The following is a 19,213-nucleotide window of genomic DNA, read 5'->3' as shown; positions in this document are numbered from 1 at the left end:
CCGTGCCCCGCAACGGGAGAGGCCACAGCAGTGAGAGGCCCGCGTACCGCAAAAAAAAAAAAAAAAAAAAAAAAAGAATATGTAGGAGAGGGTCTAATTCTGTTCCATTGGTTTATCTGTGTCCTTACACTGACACTGTACTGTTTGAATATTGTAGCTTTATAGTAAATCCTGAAATCAGGTAGTGTAAGTCTTCCCATATAGCTCCTTTTCAAAGTTGGCTATTATTATTATTTTGGCTATTCTACATAAATTCTAGAATCAACTTGTATCTTTCAACAAACTGGTTTATTTTGTCTAAGTTTATCAATTCTAGTATTTGTGCAATCATATATCCCCTTTCATTCCTAATGTTGATGATTTCCTCTTTTTGTTAGTCAGTCTGGTTAGAGGTTTATCGATTTTTTTTTTGTTTGTTTGTTTGTTTTGTTTTTTCCCCATCATTATGAAATGTCCTTTCTTATTTCTGGTAACATTCCTTGTTTTGAAATCTACGCAGTGTGATATTACTATAGACTTCTAGCTTTATTTTGGTTAGAGTTTGTATGGTGTGTCTTTTTTTCTGTCCTTATACTTTTAACTTACATTACTTTATATTTAAAGTGATTTACTTGGAGACACCATATATTTGGGTCTTACTTTTTTTAATCCATTCTGAGAATGTCTGCCTTTTAATGGGATTGCTAAAGACAGGCCATTTACATTTAATATAATAGCATGGCTGGGTTTAAATCTGCCATCTTTTTTTTCTTTCCTTTAACAGAAGATCAATTTATCTACCTACCTACCTACCTGCTTTGGGTCTTAGTTGCTGCACTCCAGATCTTCATTGCAGCATCTTCGTTGCGGCATGCGGGACTTTCGTTGCAGCATGTGGGCTTCTCTTTAGTTGTGGTGCACGGGCTCAGTAGTTGTGACATGCAGGCTCAGTAGTTGCAGTGCACTGTCTTAGTTGCTTCACGGCATGTGGGATCTTAGTTCCCTGACCAGGGATCGAACCTGCATCCCCTGCATTGGAAGGCGGATTCTTAACCACTGGACCACCAGTAAACGTACCATCTTGCTATTTGTTTTCCCATCTGTTCTTGTTGCTTTTTTCCTCTTTTTATGCCTTTTAGATTAATTTTATGATTTTTTTTTAAAGATTTTTTTGATATGGACCAATTTTAAAGTCTTTATTGAACTTGTTACAGTATTGCTTCTGTTTTATGTTTTGGTTTTTTGGCTGCAAGGCATGTGGGGTCTTAGCTCCCTGACCAGGGATGGAACCCATACCTCCTGCATTGGAAGGTGAAGTCTTAACCATTGGACCGCCAGGGAAGTCCCTAGATTAATTTTATGATTCTTTATGATTATCTTCCTAGTTCGCTGATTAGCTCTACACATCTTTGTTTTACTTTTATAATGATTACTGTAAGGTTTACATATACATCTTTAACTTACCACAGTCTGCATTCAGATAATATACCACGTCTGTTAGAAGGTTGTTATGCTTCCATTTCTCTTCTATCCTTTCTGCTATTATTAATCATCCATTTTACTTCTAATATACTGTGAATTCCACAACTTATTGTTATTATTTTAGCTTCTAAACAGCTATCCTTTAATTTATAAAATGAGTAGGGGAAAGTCTTTTATATTTACTCACATATTTACCATTCCTGATGCTGTTCATTCCATTGTGTAGTTCCACAGGGATTTTTTTAGTCCTGTGCTGGTTTTTGTGCAGTGTTTGAAAACTTGTTCCATATTTTGTTTGGTTTTCTGGTTGTTTAAGGTGCAAACGTAAGTCTAGTCCTTGTCACTCCCATCATGGCTAGAAGCAGAAGTTTCAGTGTTTATGATTGTGCCCATAATGGCTTGATGCTAGTCTCTCAGACAGGTTTTATGCTGAAGGTTTCTTGTTGTGGTCCTCACCATTATTGTTTTTTGGTTTTCTTTTCTCTTCTTTCCCACCCACTTTGATTCTGTGCTCCTCAGTAGACGTGAATAAATGTCATTTGAGCATTTCTTAACACAAGGCACTTTAAAATACTAAAAAAAGGTGCTCTCTTGTGAGGGCTAGCACTCTGGGAGACCAGACATCAGATGTCTGGGTTCGTTGTGGTGGCACAGTGCAAAGAATACCTGCTCCCAAGTATGCAAAGGGTATCTGCTCTTTAGAGATGCTAATGACCAAGATGACACGGGATGTTCTCACAAAGTATAGAGGATTGATTTTGACTTTATAATGTTATTTTTCCCAGTTCTTGTGACCTAAAGTACACAGAAGGAGTACAGTCCCTCAACTGGACTAAAATTATGAAGACCATTGTTGATGACCCTGAGGGCTTCTTTGAACAAGGTGGCTGGTCTTTCCTGGAACCTGAGGGTGAGGTGCGTGAGTGTGGGGTTTCTTTTCTGGTACACAGTGTTGCCCGTTATCACATTTGGGCGGTTAGGAGAATGCCATATAAGTAGTACATAAGGGACCAGATCAAACGGGAGAAGCTCTGAATACAACTTGGTATTGTTGTTTCTCCAAGTTAGTTTTACAGGTAAATGATAAATTAACTGGGCATTGGTAGCCACTGACAAGATGTGAGATTACAAAAACTGTTCCTTCAAAGAATTTCTTAGTATTGGGAGAAAATTCTTCAGGTCATCTTATAAAAATTGTGTTCTAAAAAATTGCCCTCCTACCTCTGCATAGTGCATTATTACCAAGAGTATGTCTGTGGTTAATTTTCCCGGGTAAAGAAGGGTGACGTGACTCTTTAAGAAATATGAATGAGATATTTAGGGTATCTAATGATTGTACCTTATAGTAATTTTAATTAAGTCTTTTTATCTCTTGGTCACTCAGGGGTTTGGGTGTTTTTGTTTCATTTTTTCATGTAAAATAGAAATAATGCTGGTGTGCTAAGTGGGTTGAATTAATTCGTTGTTAATAAAGTAAATGTTTTTTTTTAAAAATGGAAAACACCCAGTGTATAGTATTATGCTCTAATTCACTAGGGGAGTGATGCTGAGGAAGGGGATTCTGAGTCTGAAATCGAAGATGAGACTTTTAATCCTTCAGAGGATGACTATGAAGAAGAGGAGGAGGACAGTGATGAAGATTATTCATCCGAAGCTGAAGAATCAGGTTAGTCTTCATAGGAAAAAGTGTTCATGACTTCTTAACCTAATGTCCTTTCTGGAGGCTTTAGAAGGGAAGAATTTTATCATTCCATTCCATTCCTGTCTAAAAAATAATGCTTAATCAATGTTATTCCAGATTATTCCAAGGAATCATTGGGCAGTGAAGAAGAGAGTGGAAAGGACTGGGATGAACTGGAGGAAGAAGCCCGAAAAGGTAGATGTGTTGTTGTTGTTTTATTTTTTTGAGGCACAGGTTTCAATATTTTGAGATATTATTTGCCTAATAAGAGTAACATAAGAACAATATAAAACTGATGTGGAGCCACAGCTACAACTTCATTGACCAGAGAAGAAAATGAGGTCTGGAGTGTGTCCATACTCTCCACGTGGCACAACTCTGCCGACTTGGATGCTTTTTTCATTTGCTCAACCCCCCGGTGGGCCCTTAGCCATGATAGTCTTGTAAGGCTCCAAAATTAGGCTGTTTGGTCTCCAAATCTAAGTCCTATAATAGTCTAGCTTTCTGGGCCTCTTCCAGGTTAGGATGTTTTCGTAGTACTAGTTTTAATTACTCTGCAACCAAATGCCAAATGTAAATGAAAGATGAAAAGGAAAGTACTGTACTGTATCCCAAGCATTGTGATAAGTCCTTTGCATAGATTACCTTTAATCCTAAAACAGTTTTCCATTTTATAAATAAACCAAGGCTCAGCGAGGTTAAGTACTTGCCCGAGGTGATACAACTAGTAAGCAGCTGAGTAAAGATTAAAATTGACTCCAGAGTACCTCCTCTGTATTATTTCATGCTGTGTCCAACAGTGTTAAGATACCTAAAGCTAACGTCTAGCTAACCAGTGCCATGTTCTTCTGTTTAGCCGACCGTGAAAGTCGCTATGAGGAGGAAGAGGAACAGAGTCGAAGTATGAGCCGGAAGAGGAAGGCATCTGTGCACAGTTCAGGCCGAGGCTCTAACCGAGGTTCCAGACACAGCTCCGCGCCTCCCAAGAAAAAGAGGAAGTAACTTCGGAACTTTGGCCCTCAGCTCCATTCTTCCTTCAGCCAATCCCTGAAAATTTTACATGACATAGAAACTGTATTTTTCCTTTTTTTCTTTTGAAGTTTTGCCATTTGTGTTTATGGGTTTAGGGGGCCATTTGTGCGGACCAATCTACTTGGGGAATTCCAGGCCCACCAGGACACGTGCCAATGGCCTCATCCAGATGGCAAGGGAGGAGGTGTTCTTGAAGAAGGGCAGAGGCTTCCGCTGTTAATAAATACCGTTTCGTTCCTCTCTCTTCCTGTCACCTTCTGCCAGGACATCGTTGGCTTCTGACATCTTATTCTTTGATGTCTCAAAGCCGTATTTCCAAAACATTGGTACAAGGTGACCCTTAACTACCTGTACCATGGTTCTTGACCAGCAGATTCAATCCTCCATCCTACCCTACTGCCATGATCTTCCTCACATCTCTTTAAGTTCCATCTTTGCAGTACTCAAGAAAAGGTTCTTGGAATTTGCTAATGGTGTAAACCGTACAACTTGAGCTAGTGAGTCTGATCAGGCTGGTACCTCCATCTGAGTTCTCCTGCTTTCTTGCCTCAGGCAGATTCTGAGGTATTTCTGCTGCCTTGGAAGACATAAGAAGCAGTGATACTCCCTGGCTCGGTTTCATCTTCTTTACAAATTCACACATGGTACAATGGTAGAAGCAGAATTACCACTGGTTTTTTTTTTCTGATATATGAGGAAAAATGGCTGTGTCTCATGTACTGCTTCTAGTGAAAATCTAGAAGGAGGCTCAAAGGAGTCAACATTTAGATCTGGAAGGGGTAAGTCATGCCTTGGGCCTAGAATACCCTGACGAGAAAAGAGAAGAGGAAGAGAGGCCCCATCTACAACACAGCCTCTCGTCACTGCTGCTCCTTATTTTTACTTGTCTTGCATTGTCCTGTATTTATCACAATTTCTGTTGAACAGCTTTTTAAGTATTCGGGGAGTTTATCTTGCCATCCTCTCCCTCCTGGTTCTCTCTGCACCCACCTGTCCCACTGCAGTTCCTTCTGTGTTCTGTGACTTTGAGAAGAGGGGGGGAGGGGTCTCGGATTTTGTTTGTTTGTTTGTTATTTTCTCCGTAGCAGTAGGACTTGATATTTTCAATTTTGGAAGAACTAAAAGATAATAAACTGGGGTTTTTTTGTTGTTGTTTTGTTTTTGTAAATTCACCTTCTGTGACAGTTCTTTTGCAGTTCCTGAAAGCAAGCCTGCTTCTCGCCTGGAAAAGTGCTAAGCCATTAGAGAATAAGTCCTTTTATCCAGCTAATATCTCAGAAAGAAACTTTCATCATTCTAAGCTTTCATCATTAGCTTGAGACATCATAGTAAACCAAATTCATGGTAGAACAAGTTACTTTATGAGACTTTTTGCTATGGTTCCCTCAGGGTTTAGAATGGAATAGCACTTGTCCCATCACAGAAACAAATCTTCAGTCATCTCCTTGTAAATAGCATGGAGGGCCGCAGCAGCTTGAAGGGACACCTTCAGCCTTCCTATGGGGGTAGCCTGATCTTCAGGGCTGACAACTGTTGGGAAAGGAAAAGGAAACATGTCAGACAGCAGTGTCGTTCACTGAAAAACACTTAAATACCTGGTATTTTCCAAATTAAGTGCTGGGGATACTAAATAAAGTTATACCTCATATTTTAGTGGGACTCAATCTGGTGGAAGACGATGGAAAACACACAGTCATTAAGTATAGTATGGTAGGTGCTGTGATGAAAACTAGGTGCTTTGGGAACACATAGAAGTGGCACCCAATCCAGAATGGAGAATCGGAAAAGGCTTTCTGGAGACAATCCATTAGTCTTCAAAAAGTAAAAGATATTCTAAGCACGTAGAGCATGTGCCAAGATATGAGGACAAGTTTGGAAAACTGTACGAAATGGCAGAAATGAAGCTGTACTGATAAGCAGCAGCCAGAGCACAACAAGCCATTTGTCTTGTAAGGAATGTGGTTTTCCCTTGAAGGTGTTAGAAATTACAGTTGTTTATTTGGGTTCTAGAAAAGTGGGTCTATTCTTTGGGGAATATATTCCAAGGGGACACAAGTAGATCAGGGAAGGTAGTCATGAGGCTGTTGAGTAATTCAGGAGTGAAAAGAAGGGTTCTGAAGTTTAACAGAGGAGGTGGGGACAGATTCAGAACACTTAAGAGGTAAAATTAATAGGCTTTTATGATTGAAATATTGGAAGTGAAGAGGTTAGAATCAAGCATGACCATTCTGGGTGGGTAAGAGGAAACCAGGTACACAGTTTTCAGAACAGAGTCAATAAGAGTGGTGAGAAAGTCTGATGTTTAAATTTGAATGAAATGAAAACAATGTGTCTTCAAAATTTCCATGTCTCAAACACTGGAGATTGATAATAGATTCTAGTTGTCAGGAGGTATGTGGGCTAAGATACACAACTGATTACATTCATACTTGATCTAGAAATAAATATAGCTGTAGGGATTTCAATCCAGGTTGTCTCATCAACTTTGTAGTGGTAATTATGTATTAAAGGTAAAACAAAATGTATTCACTATTAGGATGATTTCCTTAGACATAAGTGGAACTGAGGAGCATGAAAACGTATCACTCACTGTCTAGCTCTTGCTCTAGGATGTCTCTTCCTGATTCCAGGATCTGCCACAGTTCCAGATATGTGTAGCCTACTTCTTGACATTCTTTCTTTTCCTCATCCATAGGATCACTTACCACTGTAAACTTTAAACTAAAGGGGAAAAAAAAAATCCATTTAACTCAGTACTGCTGATACCCTTAGGCTTAAAAAAAAAAAAAAAGGATAAAAGTAACCATAAATTACATATTGTATTCCCTGAATCACTTCTCCCTTTCCTCCATTTTACAAGACTACAACAGCAAAAGACTGAGAAATCGTTTTAATTTAAAGTAACAGGTCTGGAAGGAACTAAGACTCAAGGTAAAGTAGTTGATCAAGTTGTCTCAACTGTTGAGATATAATGCCTTTTAAGATGGTTTACAGTTTTGCTGAAAGATTTGAAATGGGCAGTGGAGGTGTTGAACAAAAACCAAGATTATGGAAGTTAGAAGAGGTTTTACATTTCTAAATAAGTGTTATACCAAGCCTGAGCAGAGTAAAGGAAACAGAAGGAATACAGAATTGCAAAATGAATATAAAAAGTATTCCTGGGGGCTTCCCTGGTGACGCAGTGGTTGAGAGTGCGCCTGCCGATGCAGGGGACGCGGGTTCGTGCTCCGGTCCGGGAAGATCCCACATGCCGCGGAGCGGCTGGGCCCGTGAGCCGTGGCCGCTGAGCCTGCGCGTCCGGAGCCTGTGCTCCGCAACGGGAGAGGCCACGGCAGTGAGAGGCCCGCGTACCGCAAAAAAAAAAAAAAAAAAAAAAAGTGTATTCCTTAGAGTTGTAAGTCTTGGAAGATGATACTATAAAGAACACAGCACAGTTCCTCCTAAGCAGTGAGCAGTTAACAGCAATTACAGGACCCACCTCATACCAAAATCCACCGATGCTCAAGTCCCTTATATAAAATGGTGTAGGATTTGCATATAGAATATACTTTAAATCACCTCTAGATTACTTATAATACCTAATACAGTGTAAATGCTATATAAATAGTTGTAAATACAATGTAAATGTTACATAAATAGTTGCCGGTAAATGGCAAAGTTAAATTTTGCTTTTCGGAACTTCCTAGAATTGTTTTTTCAAATATTTTTCATCCACGTTAGTTGAATCCATGGATGCAGGGGGAACATGCAGATACAGAAGGCTGACTATTATTACCTTGACTTAGTCTAGCAAAGAATGATACTGAATTCCAGAAACTGATACCTAATTAAATTTTTTGAGGTAAAGTTTACATAACATAAATTTACTATTTTAACCATTGTAAGGTGTACAATTCAGTGTTTCTTAGTATAATCCCAATGTTGTGCAACCATCACCACTAATTTCAGATCACGTTCATCACCACAAAAAGAAATCTATACCCATTAAGCAGTCACTCCCCACTCTTCTCTCCCTCAGTCCTGGTGACCACTAATCTACTTTCTGTCTCTCCGGATTTGGCTATTCTGGACATTTCATATTCCTATTAATTTTTTTAAAGCTAACATTTGTGGCTAATAGTTCTAAGGGAGCAAGAATAGGACCAAAAATTCAAGCGTTTTAAATCACAGCTAAACACGATTAAGCTGAAAAGAAGAAATCCTGAAAGTGATGCATTCACAGTCATTAAGCAATATTCGTTTGTGATTATGTTTCTGTATCCGTACTGAGAACTTCAACAAAGCAAAGGGATAATGCTGACTCCTCCACCCATTTTCCCAGGAAACGTATGGTAACACATCACCACATCACAGTGCACAATACCAAGTGCTTTAGGTAAACTATGTTATTTCAGTATCATCCTCACTGGAGCCTTCAAGTTAAATAATACCTCAAACATCACAGAGCTAGTAAGTGGAAGTCAGGATTCAGAACCAAGTCTGTGTGATTACAAAGGCAATGTTCTATCTGCTATATCATAACAGGCAAAAAGAAAATCAAAAGTAAAATCAATTGAAATCAAATTGAGTAGAAGATCACAGAAAAGAAAAAGATTACCACTGTAAAGGAATAAAGGAAGAGAGAGTTGTAGGAATGCTGAGAGGAGAAAAGAAAAACCTAAATTTAACATTAACGCAAAAGAGAAACGACCAAATCTCTTTCCATTTCCAAAAGTTACCAGTAAGCTTGTATCTGTTTAAGTCCACCGTGATACTGAAGTCAGATTCACAGTTTATTTCAACTGGCTCCTTTTTCAGTCCTTCTTAGGACTAACTGGAGACAAAGTAAATGCAAATTAAATAAATTTATTGGGCTGTTAGAAAAGTAATGGATTAGAACACCAGTCCCATACTACTTCTTAGCCACACACACGAAAAGGAGGTAGGGTTGACAGGTTTTGCCAAAAACAAATAAAAGAAAACCCAGATGTCCACTTAAATTTGATTTTCAAAATTCAGCTAAATGAGAAATGTTTTAGTCTATATATATATCCCATGCATTTCATCTGGAACCTCTAAAAGGAGGGCTCCTCAGATTATATGAATAATGACAATTGGCTTTCCTAAAGCTTAGAGTAGACCCAGAATTTACTTCAAAGTATTCCTGTAGAGAAATCATTTTTAAGTCAAAAATAAAATTGCTATTATAAAGGCATAATATTTGGTAAGCTAGCAATGGTATGGTACTATGTTTGAGAGAAATGAATCCAATTATCCTACAGTGTCAAGGCGTTTTGTCCTTTCCATAGGGGGCACTAAGTATTCAAGTAAATTGCTGCCTCAAAAAAAAAAAAAAAAAGTGCTTATCAGGGGCTGGCATGGGTGAAAAATGAACTAATCCTGTGAGATGATATAATTTATCAGGTAGTAGTCACAAACATAAATTAGACTCAAGTAGATGGGAAATTCATTAGGAGTATATTAATATGAAAGAAGTTATTAAAATATTCCATATCACCACAAAGCCAAATTCAAACTCCTAAATTCCTGTGTGACGTCTCCTGTCTTTCAAAGTGGGAACCAGATGCTTACTGTCTTTGCTCAGGATCTTGTCCAGTCAGCATGGCGAACAGAAACTGTCTTCGGTCTTTTTGCTCCACTGGGTCCAGGTCTATCACTGTATTAAGGGTTAAGTGGGAAAAAAGCAAAGAATCATATACTGTTGCTATTTGGGCACTAAAACTTTCATAAATGGTATGTGTAAAACATTGATATAAAGCAAACATTGGCAAAATTGGGCCCATGAGCCAGCTACCTGTTTTCATAAAGTTTTATTGAACACAGCCATCTGTTTACATACTATCTATGGTGGCTTTCCAACTACAATGATAGAGTTGAAGAGTTGAGACAGAGACTGGCCCACAAAGCCTAAAACGTTTACTATCTGGCCCTTTTAAGAAAATGCTTCGACCACTGATATAAAGGAAGCCTTACACTCTGTGTTGGAAGCTGTCCTGCCAAATGCCAGGATAAACGTGTTCCCACCACTGCCCAACTGGAAGAATTCTAGGAGACTGATTTTTTTCTTTTTAAGGCCACCTAGAGATTTGGGTTTTGAGGTAGGTTCAACTCAAGGTCTCAACATCCATTCCCCTCTTTCATTTCTACATGGGACTGTTGCAGACTCAAATAAATTAGCCTATGTTTTCCAGCCTCTATTTTAGCTAGGTTTGGCCATATGATTGAGTTCTGCCCACCGTGGTGTGTGAAACTGGGAGGTGGCCTTCCTTTCTGCAGCTGCTATTAAGGACTGTGAGGCGTCTGAAAGGATGGAAGACAGGCACGAGGGGGACAGGGAGGCAAGATGGGAGTTTGGATCCCTGATCCTGATCACGTGGCCTCAGCCCTGGACTGCCCACCCTTGAGCTCACTTTACACAAGTGAGGGAAAAACTTCTATCTCCTACGATGTAAAGAAAGGATATACTTTTTTAAAGGGTGTTGGGGGGGGTGAGTTGGGGGTGGGAAATAGAGAACAAGAAACAGCTTTTAGAAATTTAAAATAAATACCTAGTCAATGACTGGAAGATAAAATTAAGGAAATCAACCCCTCCCAAAAAAAATAGAAAGAAAGAAAAAAACAGAGGTAGAATTATAGGAGAAAAGTGATAAAATTAGAGGATCAATTTGGAAGATATAAAATTCTACTAAGAAAATGAGAAAATGTAGGGGGAAAATGTTATCAAAGAAATGCAATAAAATTTCCCAGAACTAAAAGCCATGAGCTTCCAGATTTAAAGAGCCCACTGAATGGCCAAAACAATTAAAGAAAATATATGCACATTATTCTGAAATTTAAGAACACTAAAAATGAAGAAAAAATGTTAAAGTCCTCTGGGGAGGTAGAGGGTAGTCTTCATACAAGTGTTAGACTCCAGGCCTGGACCTAGAAGACCATGGACCAACTGCTTTGACATTCTGAATGAAAAATGTTTTCAACATAGATTTTTATACATGGTCTAATTATCAATCAAATATATGGGCAGAATTTTCATGCATGACTATCTCAAAATATTTACTTCCAGTGTATTCTTTCTTTAAAAGCTACTAGAGGGCTTCCCTGGTGGCGCAGTGGTTGAGAGTCCGCCTGCCGATGCAGGGGACACGGGTTCGTGCCCCGGTCCGGGAAGATCCCACATGCCGCGGAGCGGCTGTGAGAGGCCTGCGTACCGCAAAAAAAAAAAAAAAAAAAAAAAAAGCAATTAAAAAAAGCTACTAGAAAATATGATCCATTAAAATATAATAAATCAGAGGGTGACACATTACCCAGGAGATAAAAAATCCAGTATAAAATAGAATTAAACTCTCCAAATGGCAGCAGTGAGATAATAGCTGAACAGTGTGCTGAAGAGGAACAAGAAGATAAAGAGAGATCTTCAGGAAAAAGAAAAAAGATAAATTATTTGACAGGTTTGATTATTTGAAAATTTAAAAGGCTTCTGGAGGATGTAGAAAGAATCCCAACAGGTATAATGAAAGTAAAGCAAATGAAAAATTGAGACAAACAAAATATAAACAAGAAAGAGATTATAATCATGGTGTACAACTTGGCCCTGCAAGACTGTTTACACATCCATAATAACAGAAACAATTACGATTAATTAAAAATTAAATTTAAATTATGATCCAACTATATGGGAGCACGGGTGTGATACAAGAGAGATAAGTTTTATGTGCCAAGATAGGAAGTCAACAGATAATGTCTGAATCAGGAAATGAATTAGTGAATCAGGAAACTGCAATAGAATCATTTCTCAGAAACATGGGGTTAAATAACAAGAAATAGCAGAAAAAGTGAAAAGTGGTGTGGTAGACTGAGGGGGTTGGTCAGGGAGGGGTGAGGGGGAGTGATATGCAGAGAAAGAGTGGAGCAAAGGACTACTTTATTTTAATCAAAAATCTTTTTAAGCCTATTTGATATTTTAAAACCATATGCATATATTACTTTGATACATAAAAGAAAATAAAACAGTCGTGTCCACCCCAACAGAAGTCCAGAGTAGTTCGGACCCCTCAGACTAAATGACCATCAGCCTCCTCTCCTGGCTGTTCACCACGGATGCCTCACCCTTGCTAAAGTGGAAGTGGATCTCTTCTCCTGCTCTCGGTTTCCTCAGGGACACTGGAGTCTCCGTCTCCGACAAGGGAAGATCGTAGAACTTGTATTCCACGTACACCTGTTTTACATTCTCATCACACATCACTTCAGCCTCTGGGTGGAATGCCAGGGAGATGATTTCAATGCACATCTTCTCTGAATCCTGACAAGCAAAATATTCATTTCCTATAGGTTAGAGATGCCAGTTTATACTCCATCTAATTAACATATTACTCTCTAGGGATCAATCACAGGCACATTCCACCTAACATATTACTCCTTGAGAATCGATTTATAGGTACCTTAAAGTGGCACCAAGAGACCACCTGACTGAACTGCCACCACTAACCATGGGTAATTTGTAAAGAGAATCCAGTTCCTCTATCTCCCAGTCCAGTGAACCAATTCTCCAGATCAGCCTTTCTCAGCCATCGCCACATACAGAAAGAATCAAGAAACTTTCTGAACAGATCATTTTCTTAAACTTTCTGCATGAAAACCAATCCATCTTTTTCCTGCAGTTAGGTCCTAAGAGACCTGTCAACTGAGTAGTTGTTTTAGCCACTAAAGCAAAGAGCTGCCCAGTGCTCCCTGTGTCCCAACCGACCCCCCCGCCAAGTACATGACACGGAGCAGGCCATTAGACCACCCTGTCCTCTCACGGCAACTCCAGTTCTTTGAGCTCTGCTTCAGAGTTGCTGCTACGGCCGCGATCCCCTCCTTTGATGTCCCTGTGTCCACTTTCACATTAGGGATACCAGGAGGAGGGCTGACATCATGATAGTTTCAAGAAATAAACTGAGGTCAACATTAAGTCCCCCACCCTTCTACAGTGTAACAGCAAGTCAGTGTTGTGACACTAGTAAGGAGTCAGTCCAGAGTGGCCCTATAGCCACAGTTCTCCCTTTCATCTGTGAGTGCCCTCAGGGCTGCTTCCTTCACTCCTCCAGGTCGCCAGGCCAATGTCCTCACTTCTCCAAATCTGCCCCCCACCACCCATCTTTTCTTCTCTTAGGAAGCAAGCAGAGCTCCCGTGCCTTCTCCTAGGAAGTTCAGTGGGCCATTTCTCAACAAATCTGCATCAAAATAATCTGGGTGCTTCTTAAAAATAAAGACACTTGACGTTTCCCTCTCAGTCCCCACACAACTCTCCAACACTTATCATGAAAACCACTGACTCTAAACAGTGTTTTCCAAAATGTGAATTTTGACATTTATGGGTCAGCTTAGTGGGATTCACCTGTTTGTTTGTTTGTTTGTTTATTTATTTGCCGTGCTTTGCAGCTTGCGGAATCTTAGTTCCCCAACCGGCGAGTGAGCCTGGGCCCTCAGCAGTGAAAGTGCAGAGTCCTAACCACTGGACTGCTAGGGAATTCTTTTTTTTTTTTTTTTTTAATGAAATAATAAAATAGGATAGGATGGAATGGAATGGAATAGGAGAGAAAATATGACAATGCTTGGCAAATGATAAAGGTAAGCCTTGTTTCTTGAAACTTCTGCTTAGATATGATTATACTGAGCACAATGTAGAAACATATTTCTTACAGCGATTGTCATTAAAAAAAAGTGTAAAAGCAAATCATAGCACATTGTCTGGGTGGCTCCTGGCAATCAGTGTTCAACTTTTAAATACGTAGGTATAATCTACATACAGTAAAATGGAAAACCTTGGGTATGCAGTTGAGACAAATGTATACAAGTGTGTAATCAACACCCTATTTAAGAAGACATTTCCATCACCCTAGAAAGTTCTCTTATGCTGCTGTTGCAATTATCTTTAAGTTGCAAACCCTATGCGGTAGTCTCAATAAAAGTTAAGCAGAATTTCTCACAGTGTGTCTGAGGAAGGTGTTTTACAAATGAATGGTTCTGTGAGAAAATAAATTTTGGAAAATCAAGATTAACAAAGCTATCAGCTTTCTTTAACTGGACTTAAAGACTTTAATATGCTAATACACATTGGAGCACTTATAGAGGATGATACAGAGGTAGTTTTTTCCAAACATATTTGACTACACAATCCTTTTTCACCCCCTGGACCATGGCTGGGTTTAATTTTCCATGGAACACACTCTGCAAAACCCTGAGGTCTGGGAAAATAAGAGAAAGGTGTTTGTAGTCATTTAAGTGCCTGAATGATGCCCAGTTCCACCTTATCAAAACAAACAAACAAACTTCTATGCTTAATGATGATGAACATTTATAGTTAAAAGAAAAAAAAAAAAGAACCACTACCAGACTAGTGACTTTCAAACTGTAAGATTCAGCATATGTGTATCTGTATATATTTTTTAAAAATCACTTATATAAATGTTCCCTGAAACAATGCTTAACCTTACTATATGTAATACAGACTATTATTTTGTATTCAATTCTATCTCAGTTCATTCCCCCCTAAGGGATGCCAACTCACAGATGGAAAACATTGCACCACAGTTATGCTATATGACATGATAGCCATTAGCCACATGTGGCTATTGAGCACTTGAAATGTGGCTAATCTGAATTGGGATGTGCTGTCAGTGTAAAATTCACACAGGATTTTGAAGACTTTGCATTAAAAAAAAATAAGATACCTCAATTTTTGTATATTGATTTCATGTTGAAATGATAATGCCTTGGATATATTAGGTTAAATAAAATACACTATAGAAATTAATTTTACTTGCTTCATTTTACACTTTTAATGTGGACACTAGAAAGTTTTAAACTACATTGGTGGCTCACATTATAATTCTGTTGGACAGCACTTCACAGACTGTAAGCTCCATGAGTTCTAGAACCACAAGTCTGTTTTGCTAACCCCTTTAGTCACAGCATCTAGCATACCACTAATTTGTTTTGTTACCTCTCCATGTCACCTAGATCTAAATTTTAAAAAATTACTTTTGACTCTCTCCCTCACAGTCACTCTCATTCCATTAAATTGAGGCTGTTGGGGGAAAAGTGTTCATAACACTATGAGAGAAAAAGGTCACTACAGGGTGAGAGTATAAATTAGTATAATTTGGGGGATGATAATGTAGTGGTATCCATCAAAATTTCAAGAGTACATTCCTTTTAAAATCAGCATTCCACTTCTAGGAATCTATCCCACAAAGACATTTGCCAAGAACACAAAGATACACATGAACAAGGGTGTTATACTGTGGCAGTATTTTCCCCCCTTTTCCCTCTGTTATTGTAGATACTTGGTTGTACAGAAACAAGTGACAAGGTCCTGGTGTGGTCGGTCTGTACACATATCAGAGGACAAATTCTGCAAAAGCTATGTATGGTCATCAAACGTTTGCTCTTCTCAAGGCTCATTTGAAAAGTCTGGCTGTGAAATTTTACTGTGGAATCTCCTCTCTTCCCCCAGCTTTACTGAGATTTAACTGATATATAATGTTCCCTTGCTTTCCTGTACCTTAGATGAACCGAACTATCTGCTACCCCAGGGCTTTTACATTTGCCATCTCCTCTGCCTGAGATAACTATCCCCCAGGGCTTCCCTTCTCATTCTTCAGATTTCAGTTGAAATGTCCCCTCCTCAGAGAAGTCTTTCCTTACCACCTTACCTAACTCAACACCTCCCATTACTATTATATCACCCTATTTGTTTTCTTTGTAGTATTTAGAATCAGCAAGTATCTATTTGTTTGTGCAGTAATTTATATCTGTTTGCACTCAGTAGAAAGATTCAAGAGGGAAGGGACCAAGTTATTGGTCACCATTCACCATTTTGTATCCACAGAGCCTGGCAAATAATAAGACAGGTAACTCCATAATTACTTGTTGAAGGAGCAAACAACTCACGTGGGTACTGTGAGGATTTAGTGAGTTAATGAATATCACACACATAGCATAAAAGCTCAATCAGTATTGCCCACTGAGGTCTAAATAAAAGGTCATATTATTTTAATCGGATACTAATAAGCAGTTAGCAGAATGAACTAGAAGAAACTAAATATATCAACATGGATGGAATCCGAAAACATTACTGACTGAAAAATACTTGCCACTAAGAGCTGGTTCCTTGAAAAGATAAACAAAATTGATAAACATTGATGCAAACAGGACATCAAAATCACAACATGTAGGGGAGGGGAGTATAAAAATGTAGATCTTTAAGAATGTGTTTTGAACTTGTATGACTATCTTGTAGTTTAAAGCAAGTATAGTTATGGGTCAAGATACTTGAAAAACAGGACAACCACAAATCAAAAACATACAATGGATTAAAAAAAACAAGAAAGGAACTCAAGAGTATTACAAAAGAAAACAATCAAACCACAAAAGGAAAAACAAAAAGAAGAAGAAATGAACAAAGAGAAACAAAATCAACTGGAAAACAAAGTTTAAAATGGCAATGAGTAAATACCTATCAATAATTACATTAAATGTCAAAGGACTAAATCTCCCAATCATAGAGTGGCAGGATGGATTAAAAACAAAACAAGATAAAGAAGATGTGGGGCTTCCCTGGTGGCACAGTGGTTGAGAATCCACCTGCCGATGCAGGGGACACGGGTTCGTGCCCCGGTCCGGGAAGATCCCATATGCCGCAGAGCGGCACCTCTTATTTCTCTCATCTAATTGTTCTGATTACTACCTCCAGAACAACATGTTGAAGACATGTTGACTTTGACATCATAAATGCATGGAGGTTCTACAAGGGAAATAAGCTATAGCATCAGTAGTACTTTAGGGGGCGGAAATCAAACATGGGGGCAGATATTCTTGATCTTATAGAAACAAGTGTATGAAATACAGCTTAAGATGTACTTTACCAACATATGTATAATTCTCCATCACCCATGGAGCAATAGTAACCTATGAGAAACAGTCGGTTCTCACAGCCACATTTTGGGACTCTCCACAACCCTCCAGGAAGGCTCTCTGTTTTATAATCTTAGAATTTGCTGGGAATAAAACACAGACCTACTAGAGCGTGGACTTGAGGATATTGGGAGGGGGAAGGGTAAGCTGTGACGAAGTGAGAGAGTGGCATGGACATATATACACTACCAAACGTAGGGTGGATAGCTAGTGGGAAGCAGCCGCATGGCACAGGGAGATCAGCTAGGTGGTTTGTGACCACCTAGAGGGGTGGGATAGGGAGGGTGGGAGGGAGACGCAAGAGGGAGGAGATATGGGAACATATGTATATGTATAACTGATTCACTTTGTTGTAAAGCAGAAACTAACACACCATTGTAAAGCAATTATACTCCAATAAAGATGTTAAAAAACAACAACAACAAAACAAAACAAAACAAAACACCAAGAACCTACAATATGCTGCTTAGAAGAAACACACATCAGGATGAAAGACACACACAGACTGAAAGTGAGAGGATGGAAAAAAGATTGCACACAAATAGAAACAAGACAGTGGGGGTAGCGATACTCATATCAGACAAAACAAACTTTAAAACAAAGTCCAGGACTTCCCTCGTGGCTCAGTGGTTAAGAATCTGCATGCCAATGCAGGGGACACAGGTTCAAGCCCTGGTCCAGGAAGATCCCACGTGCTACGGAGCAGTTAAGCCTGTGCACCACAACTACCGAGCCTACTCTCTAGAACCCGCAAGTCACAACTACTGAGTCCACGTGCTGCAACTACTGAAGCCCGCGCGCCTAGAGCCCATGCTCCGCAACAAGAGAAGCCACCGCAATGAGAAGCCCATGCACCGCAACGAAGAGGAGCCCCCACTTGCTGCAACTAGAGAAAGCCCGTGCACAGCAGCAAGGACCCAATGCAGCCATTAATTAATTAATTAATTAATTTAAAAAACAAAGTCCATAAAGAAAGACATAGAAGGACATTATATAATAATAAAGGTATCAATACAAGAAGAGGATATGACACTTATTAACATTTATGTGCCCAATATAAGGGCACCTAAATATATAAAACAAATACTAACAGACATAAAGGGAGACATGTACAGGAATATAATAATAGTAGGAGACTTTAACACCCCATTGGTATCAAGAGACAGATCATCCAGACAGAAAGTCAATAAGGCAACAGAGGTCCTAAGTGACACAATAGACCAGTTGGACTTAATTGATAATGTACAGGACACTACAGCCAAAAAAGTTAGAATACACATTCTTTTCAAGCGTGCATAGAACATTATCTAGGATAGACCACATATTAGGTCACAAAACAAACCTCAACAAATTTAAGAGGATAAAAATTATTTCAAGCATATTTTCTGACCACAAGGGTATGAAACTAGAAATCAACCACAGAAGGAAAAATGGGAAAAGAATGAACACAAGGAGACTAAACAACATGCTACTAAAAAACCAATGGGTCAACAATGAAATCAAAGAAGAAATCAGAAAATACCTCAAGACAAACAACAACCTTACACAAACACAACCTTACAAAAATCAATGGGATGAAGCAAGAGCAGTTCTAAGAGGAAAGTTCGTAGTAGTACAGGCCTTCCACAATAAACAAGAAAAATCGCAAATAAACAACCTAATGTACCACCTAAATGAATTAGAAAAAGAAGAAGAAACACAACCTAAAGTCAGCAAAAGGAAGGAAATAATAAAGATCAGAGAGGAAATAAAATACAGATAAAAAATAAAATAAAATAAACCAAGAGCTGGTTTCTTGAAAAGATAATCAAAACTGACAAACCTATGGCCAGGCTCACCAAGAAGAAAGGAACCAAATAAAGAGAATAAGAAATGAGAATGGAGACATAACAACTAATAGCACAGAAATACAAAATATTCTAAGAGACTACTATAAACAGTTGTATGCCAACAAATTGGACAACCTAGAAGAAATGGACAAGTTTCTAGAAACATACAGCCTGATAATATATGTATACATATAGCTGATTCATTTTGTTGTACAGCAGAAACTAAAACAACATTATAAAGCAATTATACTCC

At 38.8% G+C, this 19,213-nt stretch overlaps 2 protein-coding genes across 2 annotated transcripts in view; one reads left to right on the top strand and one right to left on the bottom strand.

Moving 5' to 3' along the window:
* The window catches only part of SUPT16H (SPT16 homolog, facilitates chromatin remodeling subunit), a 32,497-nt gene extending 27,155 nt beyond the window's left edge, over positions 1-5,342 (top strand). Inside the window, exons 23-26 of the mRNA XM_007104794.4 lie at positions 2,247-2,376; positions 2,998-3,127; positions 3,260-3,337; positions 3,999-5,342. Of these exons, the coding sequence (XP_007104856.1) occupies positions 2,247-2,376; positions 2,998-3,127; positions 3,260-3,337; positions 3,999-4,144 (484 nt within the window). The 3' untranslated portion in view covers positions 4,145-5,342. The remainder of the gene's footprint in view (positions 1-2,246; positions 2,377-2,997; positions 3,128-3,259; positions 3,338-3,998) is intronic.
* A 170-nt stretch (positions 5,343-5,512) lies between these two features.
* The window catches only part of RPGRIP1 (RPGR interacting protein 1), a 113,815-nt gene continuing 100,114 nt past the window's right edge, over positions 5,513-19,213 (bottom strand). Inside the window, 4 exon segments of the mRNA XM_055088355.1 lie at positions 5,513-5,704; positions 6,765-6,895; positions 9,746-9,830; positions 12,281-12,473. Coding sequence (XP_054944330.1) covers positions 5,592-5,704; positions 6,765-6,895; positions 9,746-9,830; positions 12,281-12,473 — 522 coding nt within the window. The 3' untranslated portion in view covers positions 5,513-5,591.

Source organism: Physeter macrocephalus, chromosome 11, assembly GCF_002837175.3.
Source record: "Physeter macrocephalus isolate SW-GA chromosome 11, ASM283717v5, whole genome shotgun sequence".
Classification (NCBI taxonomy): Eukaryota; Metazoa; Chordata; class Mammalia; order Artiodactyla; family Physeteridae; genus Physeter; species Physeter macrocephalus.
The sequence above is the reverse complement of the archived record's forward strand: the minus strand, read 5'-3'. Positions and strand labels throughout refer to the sequence as shown.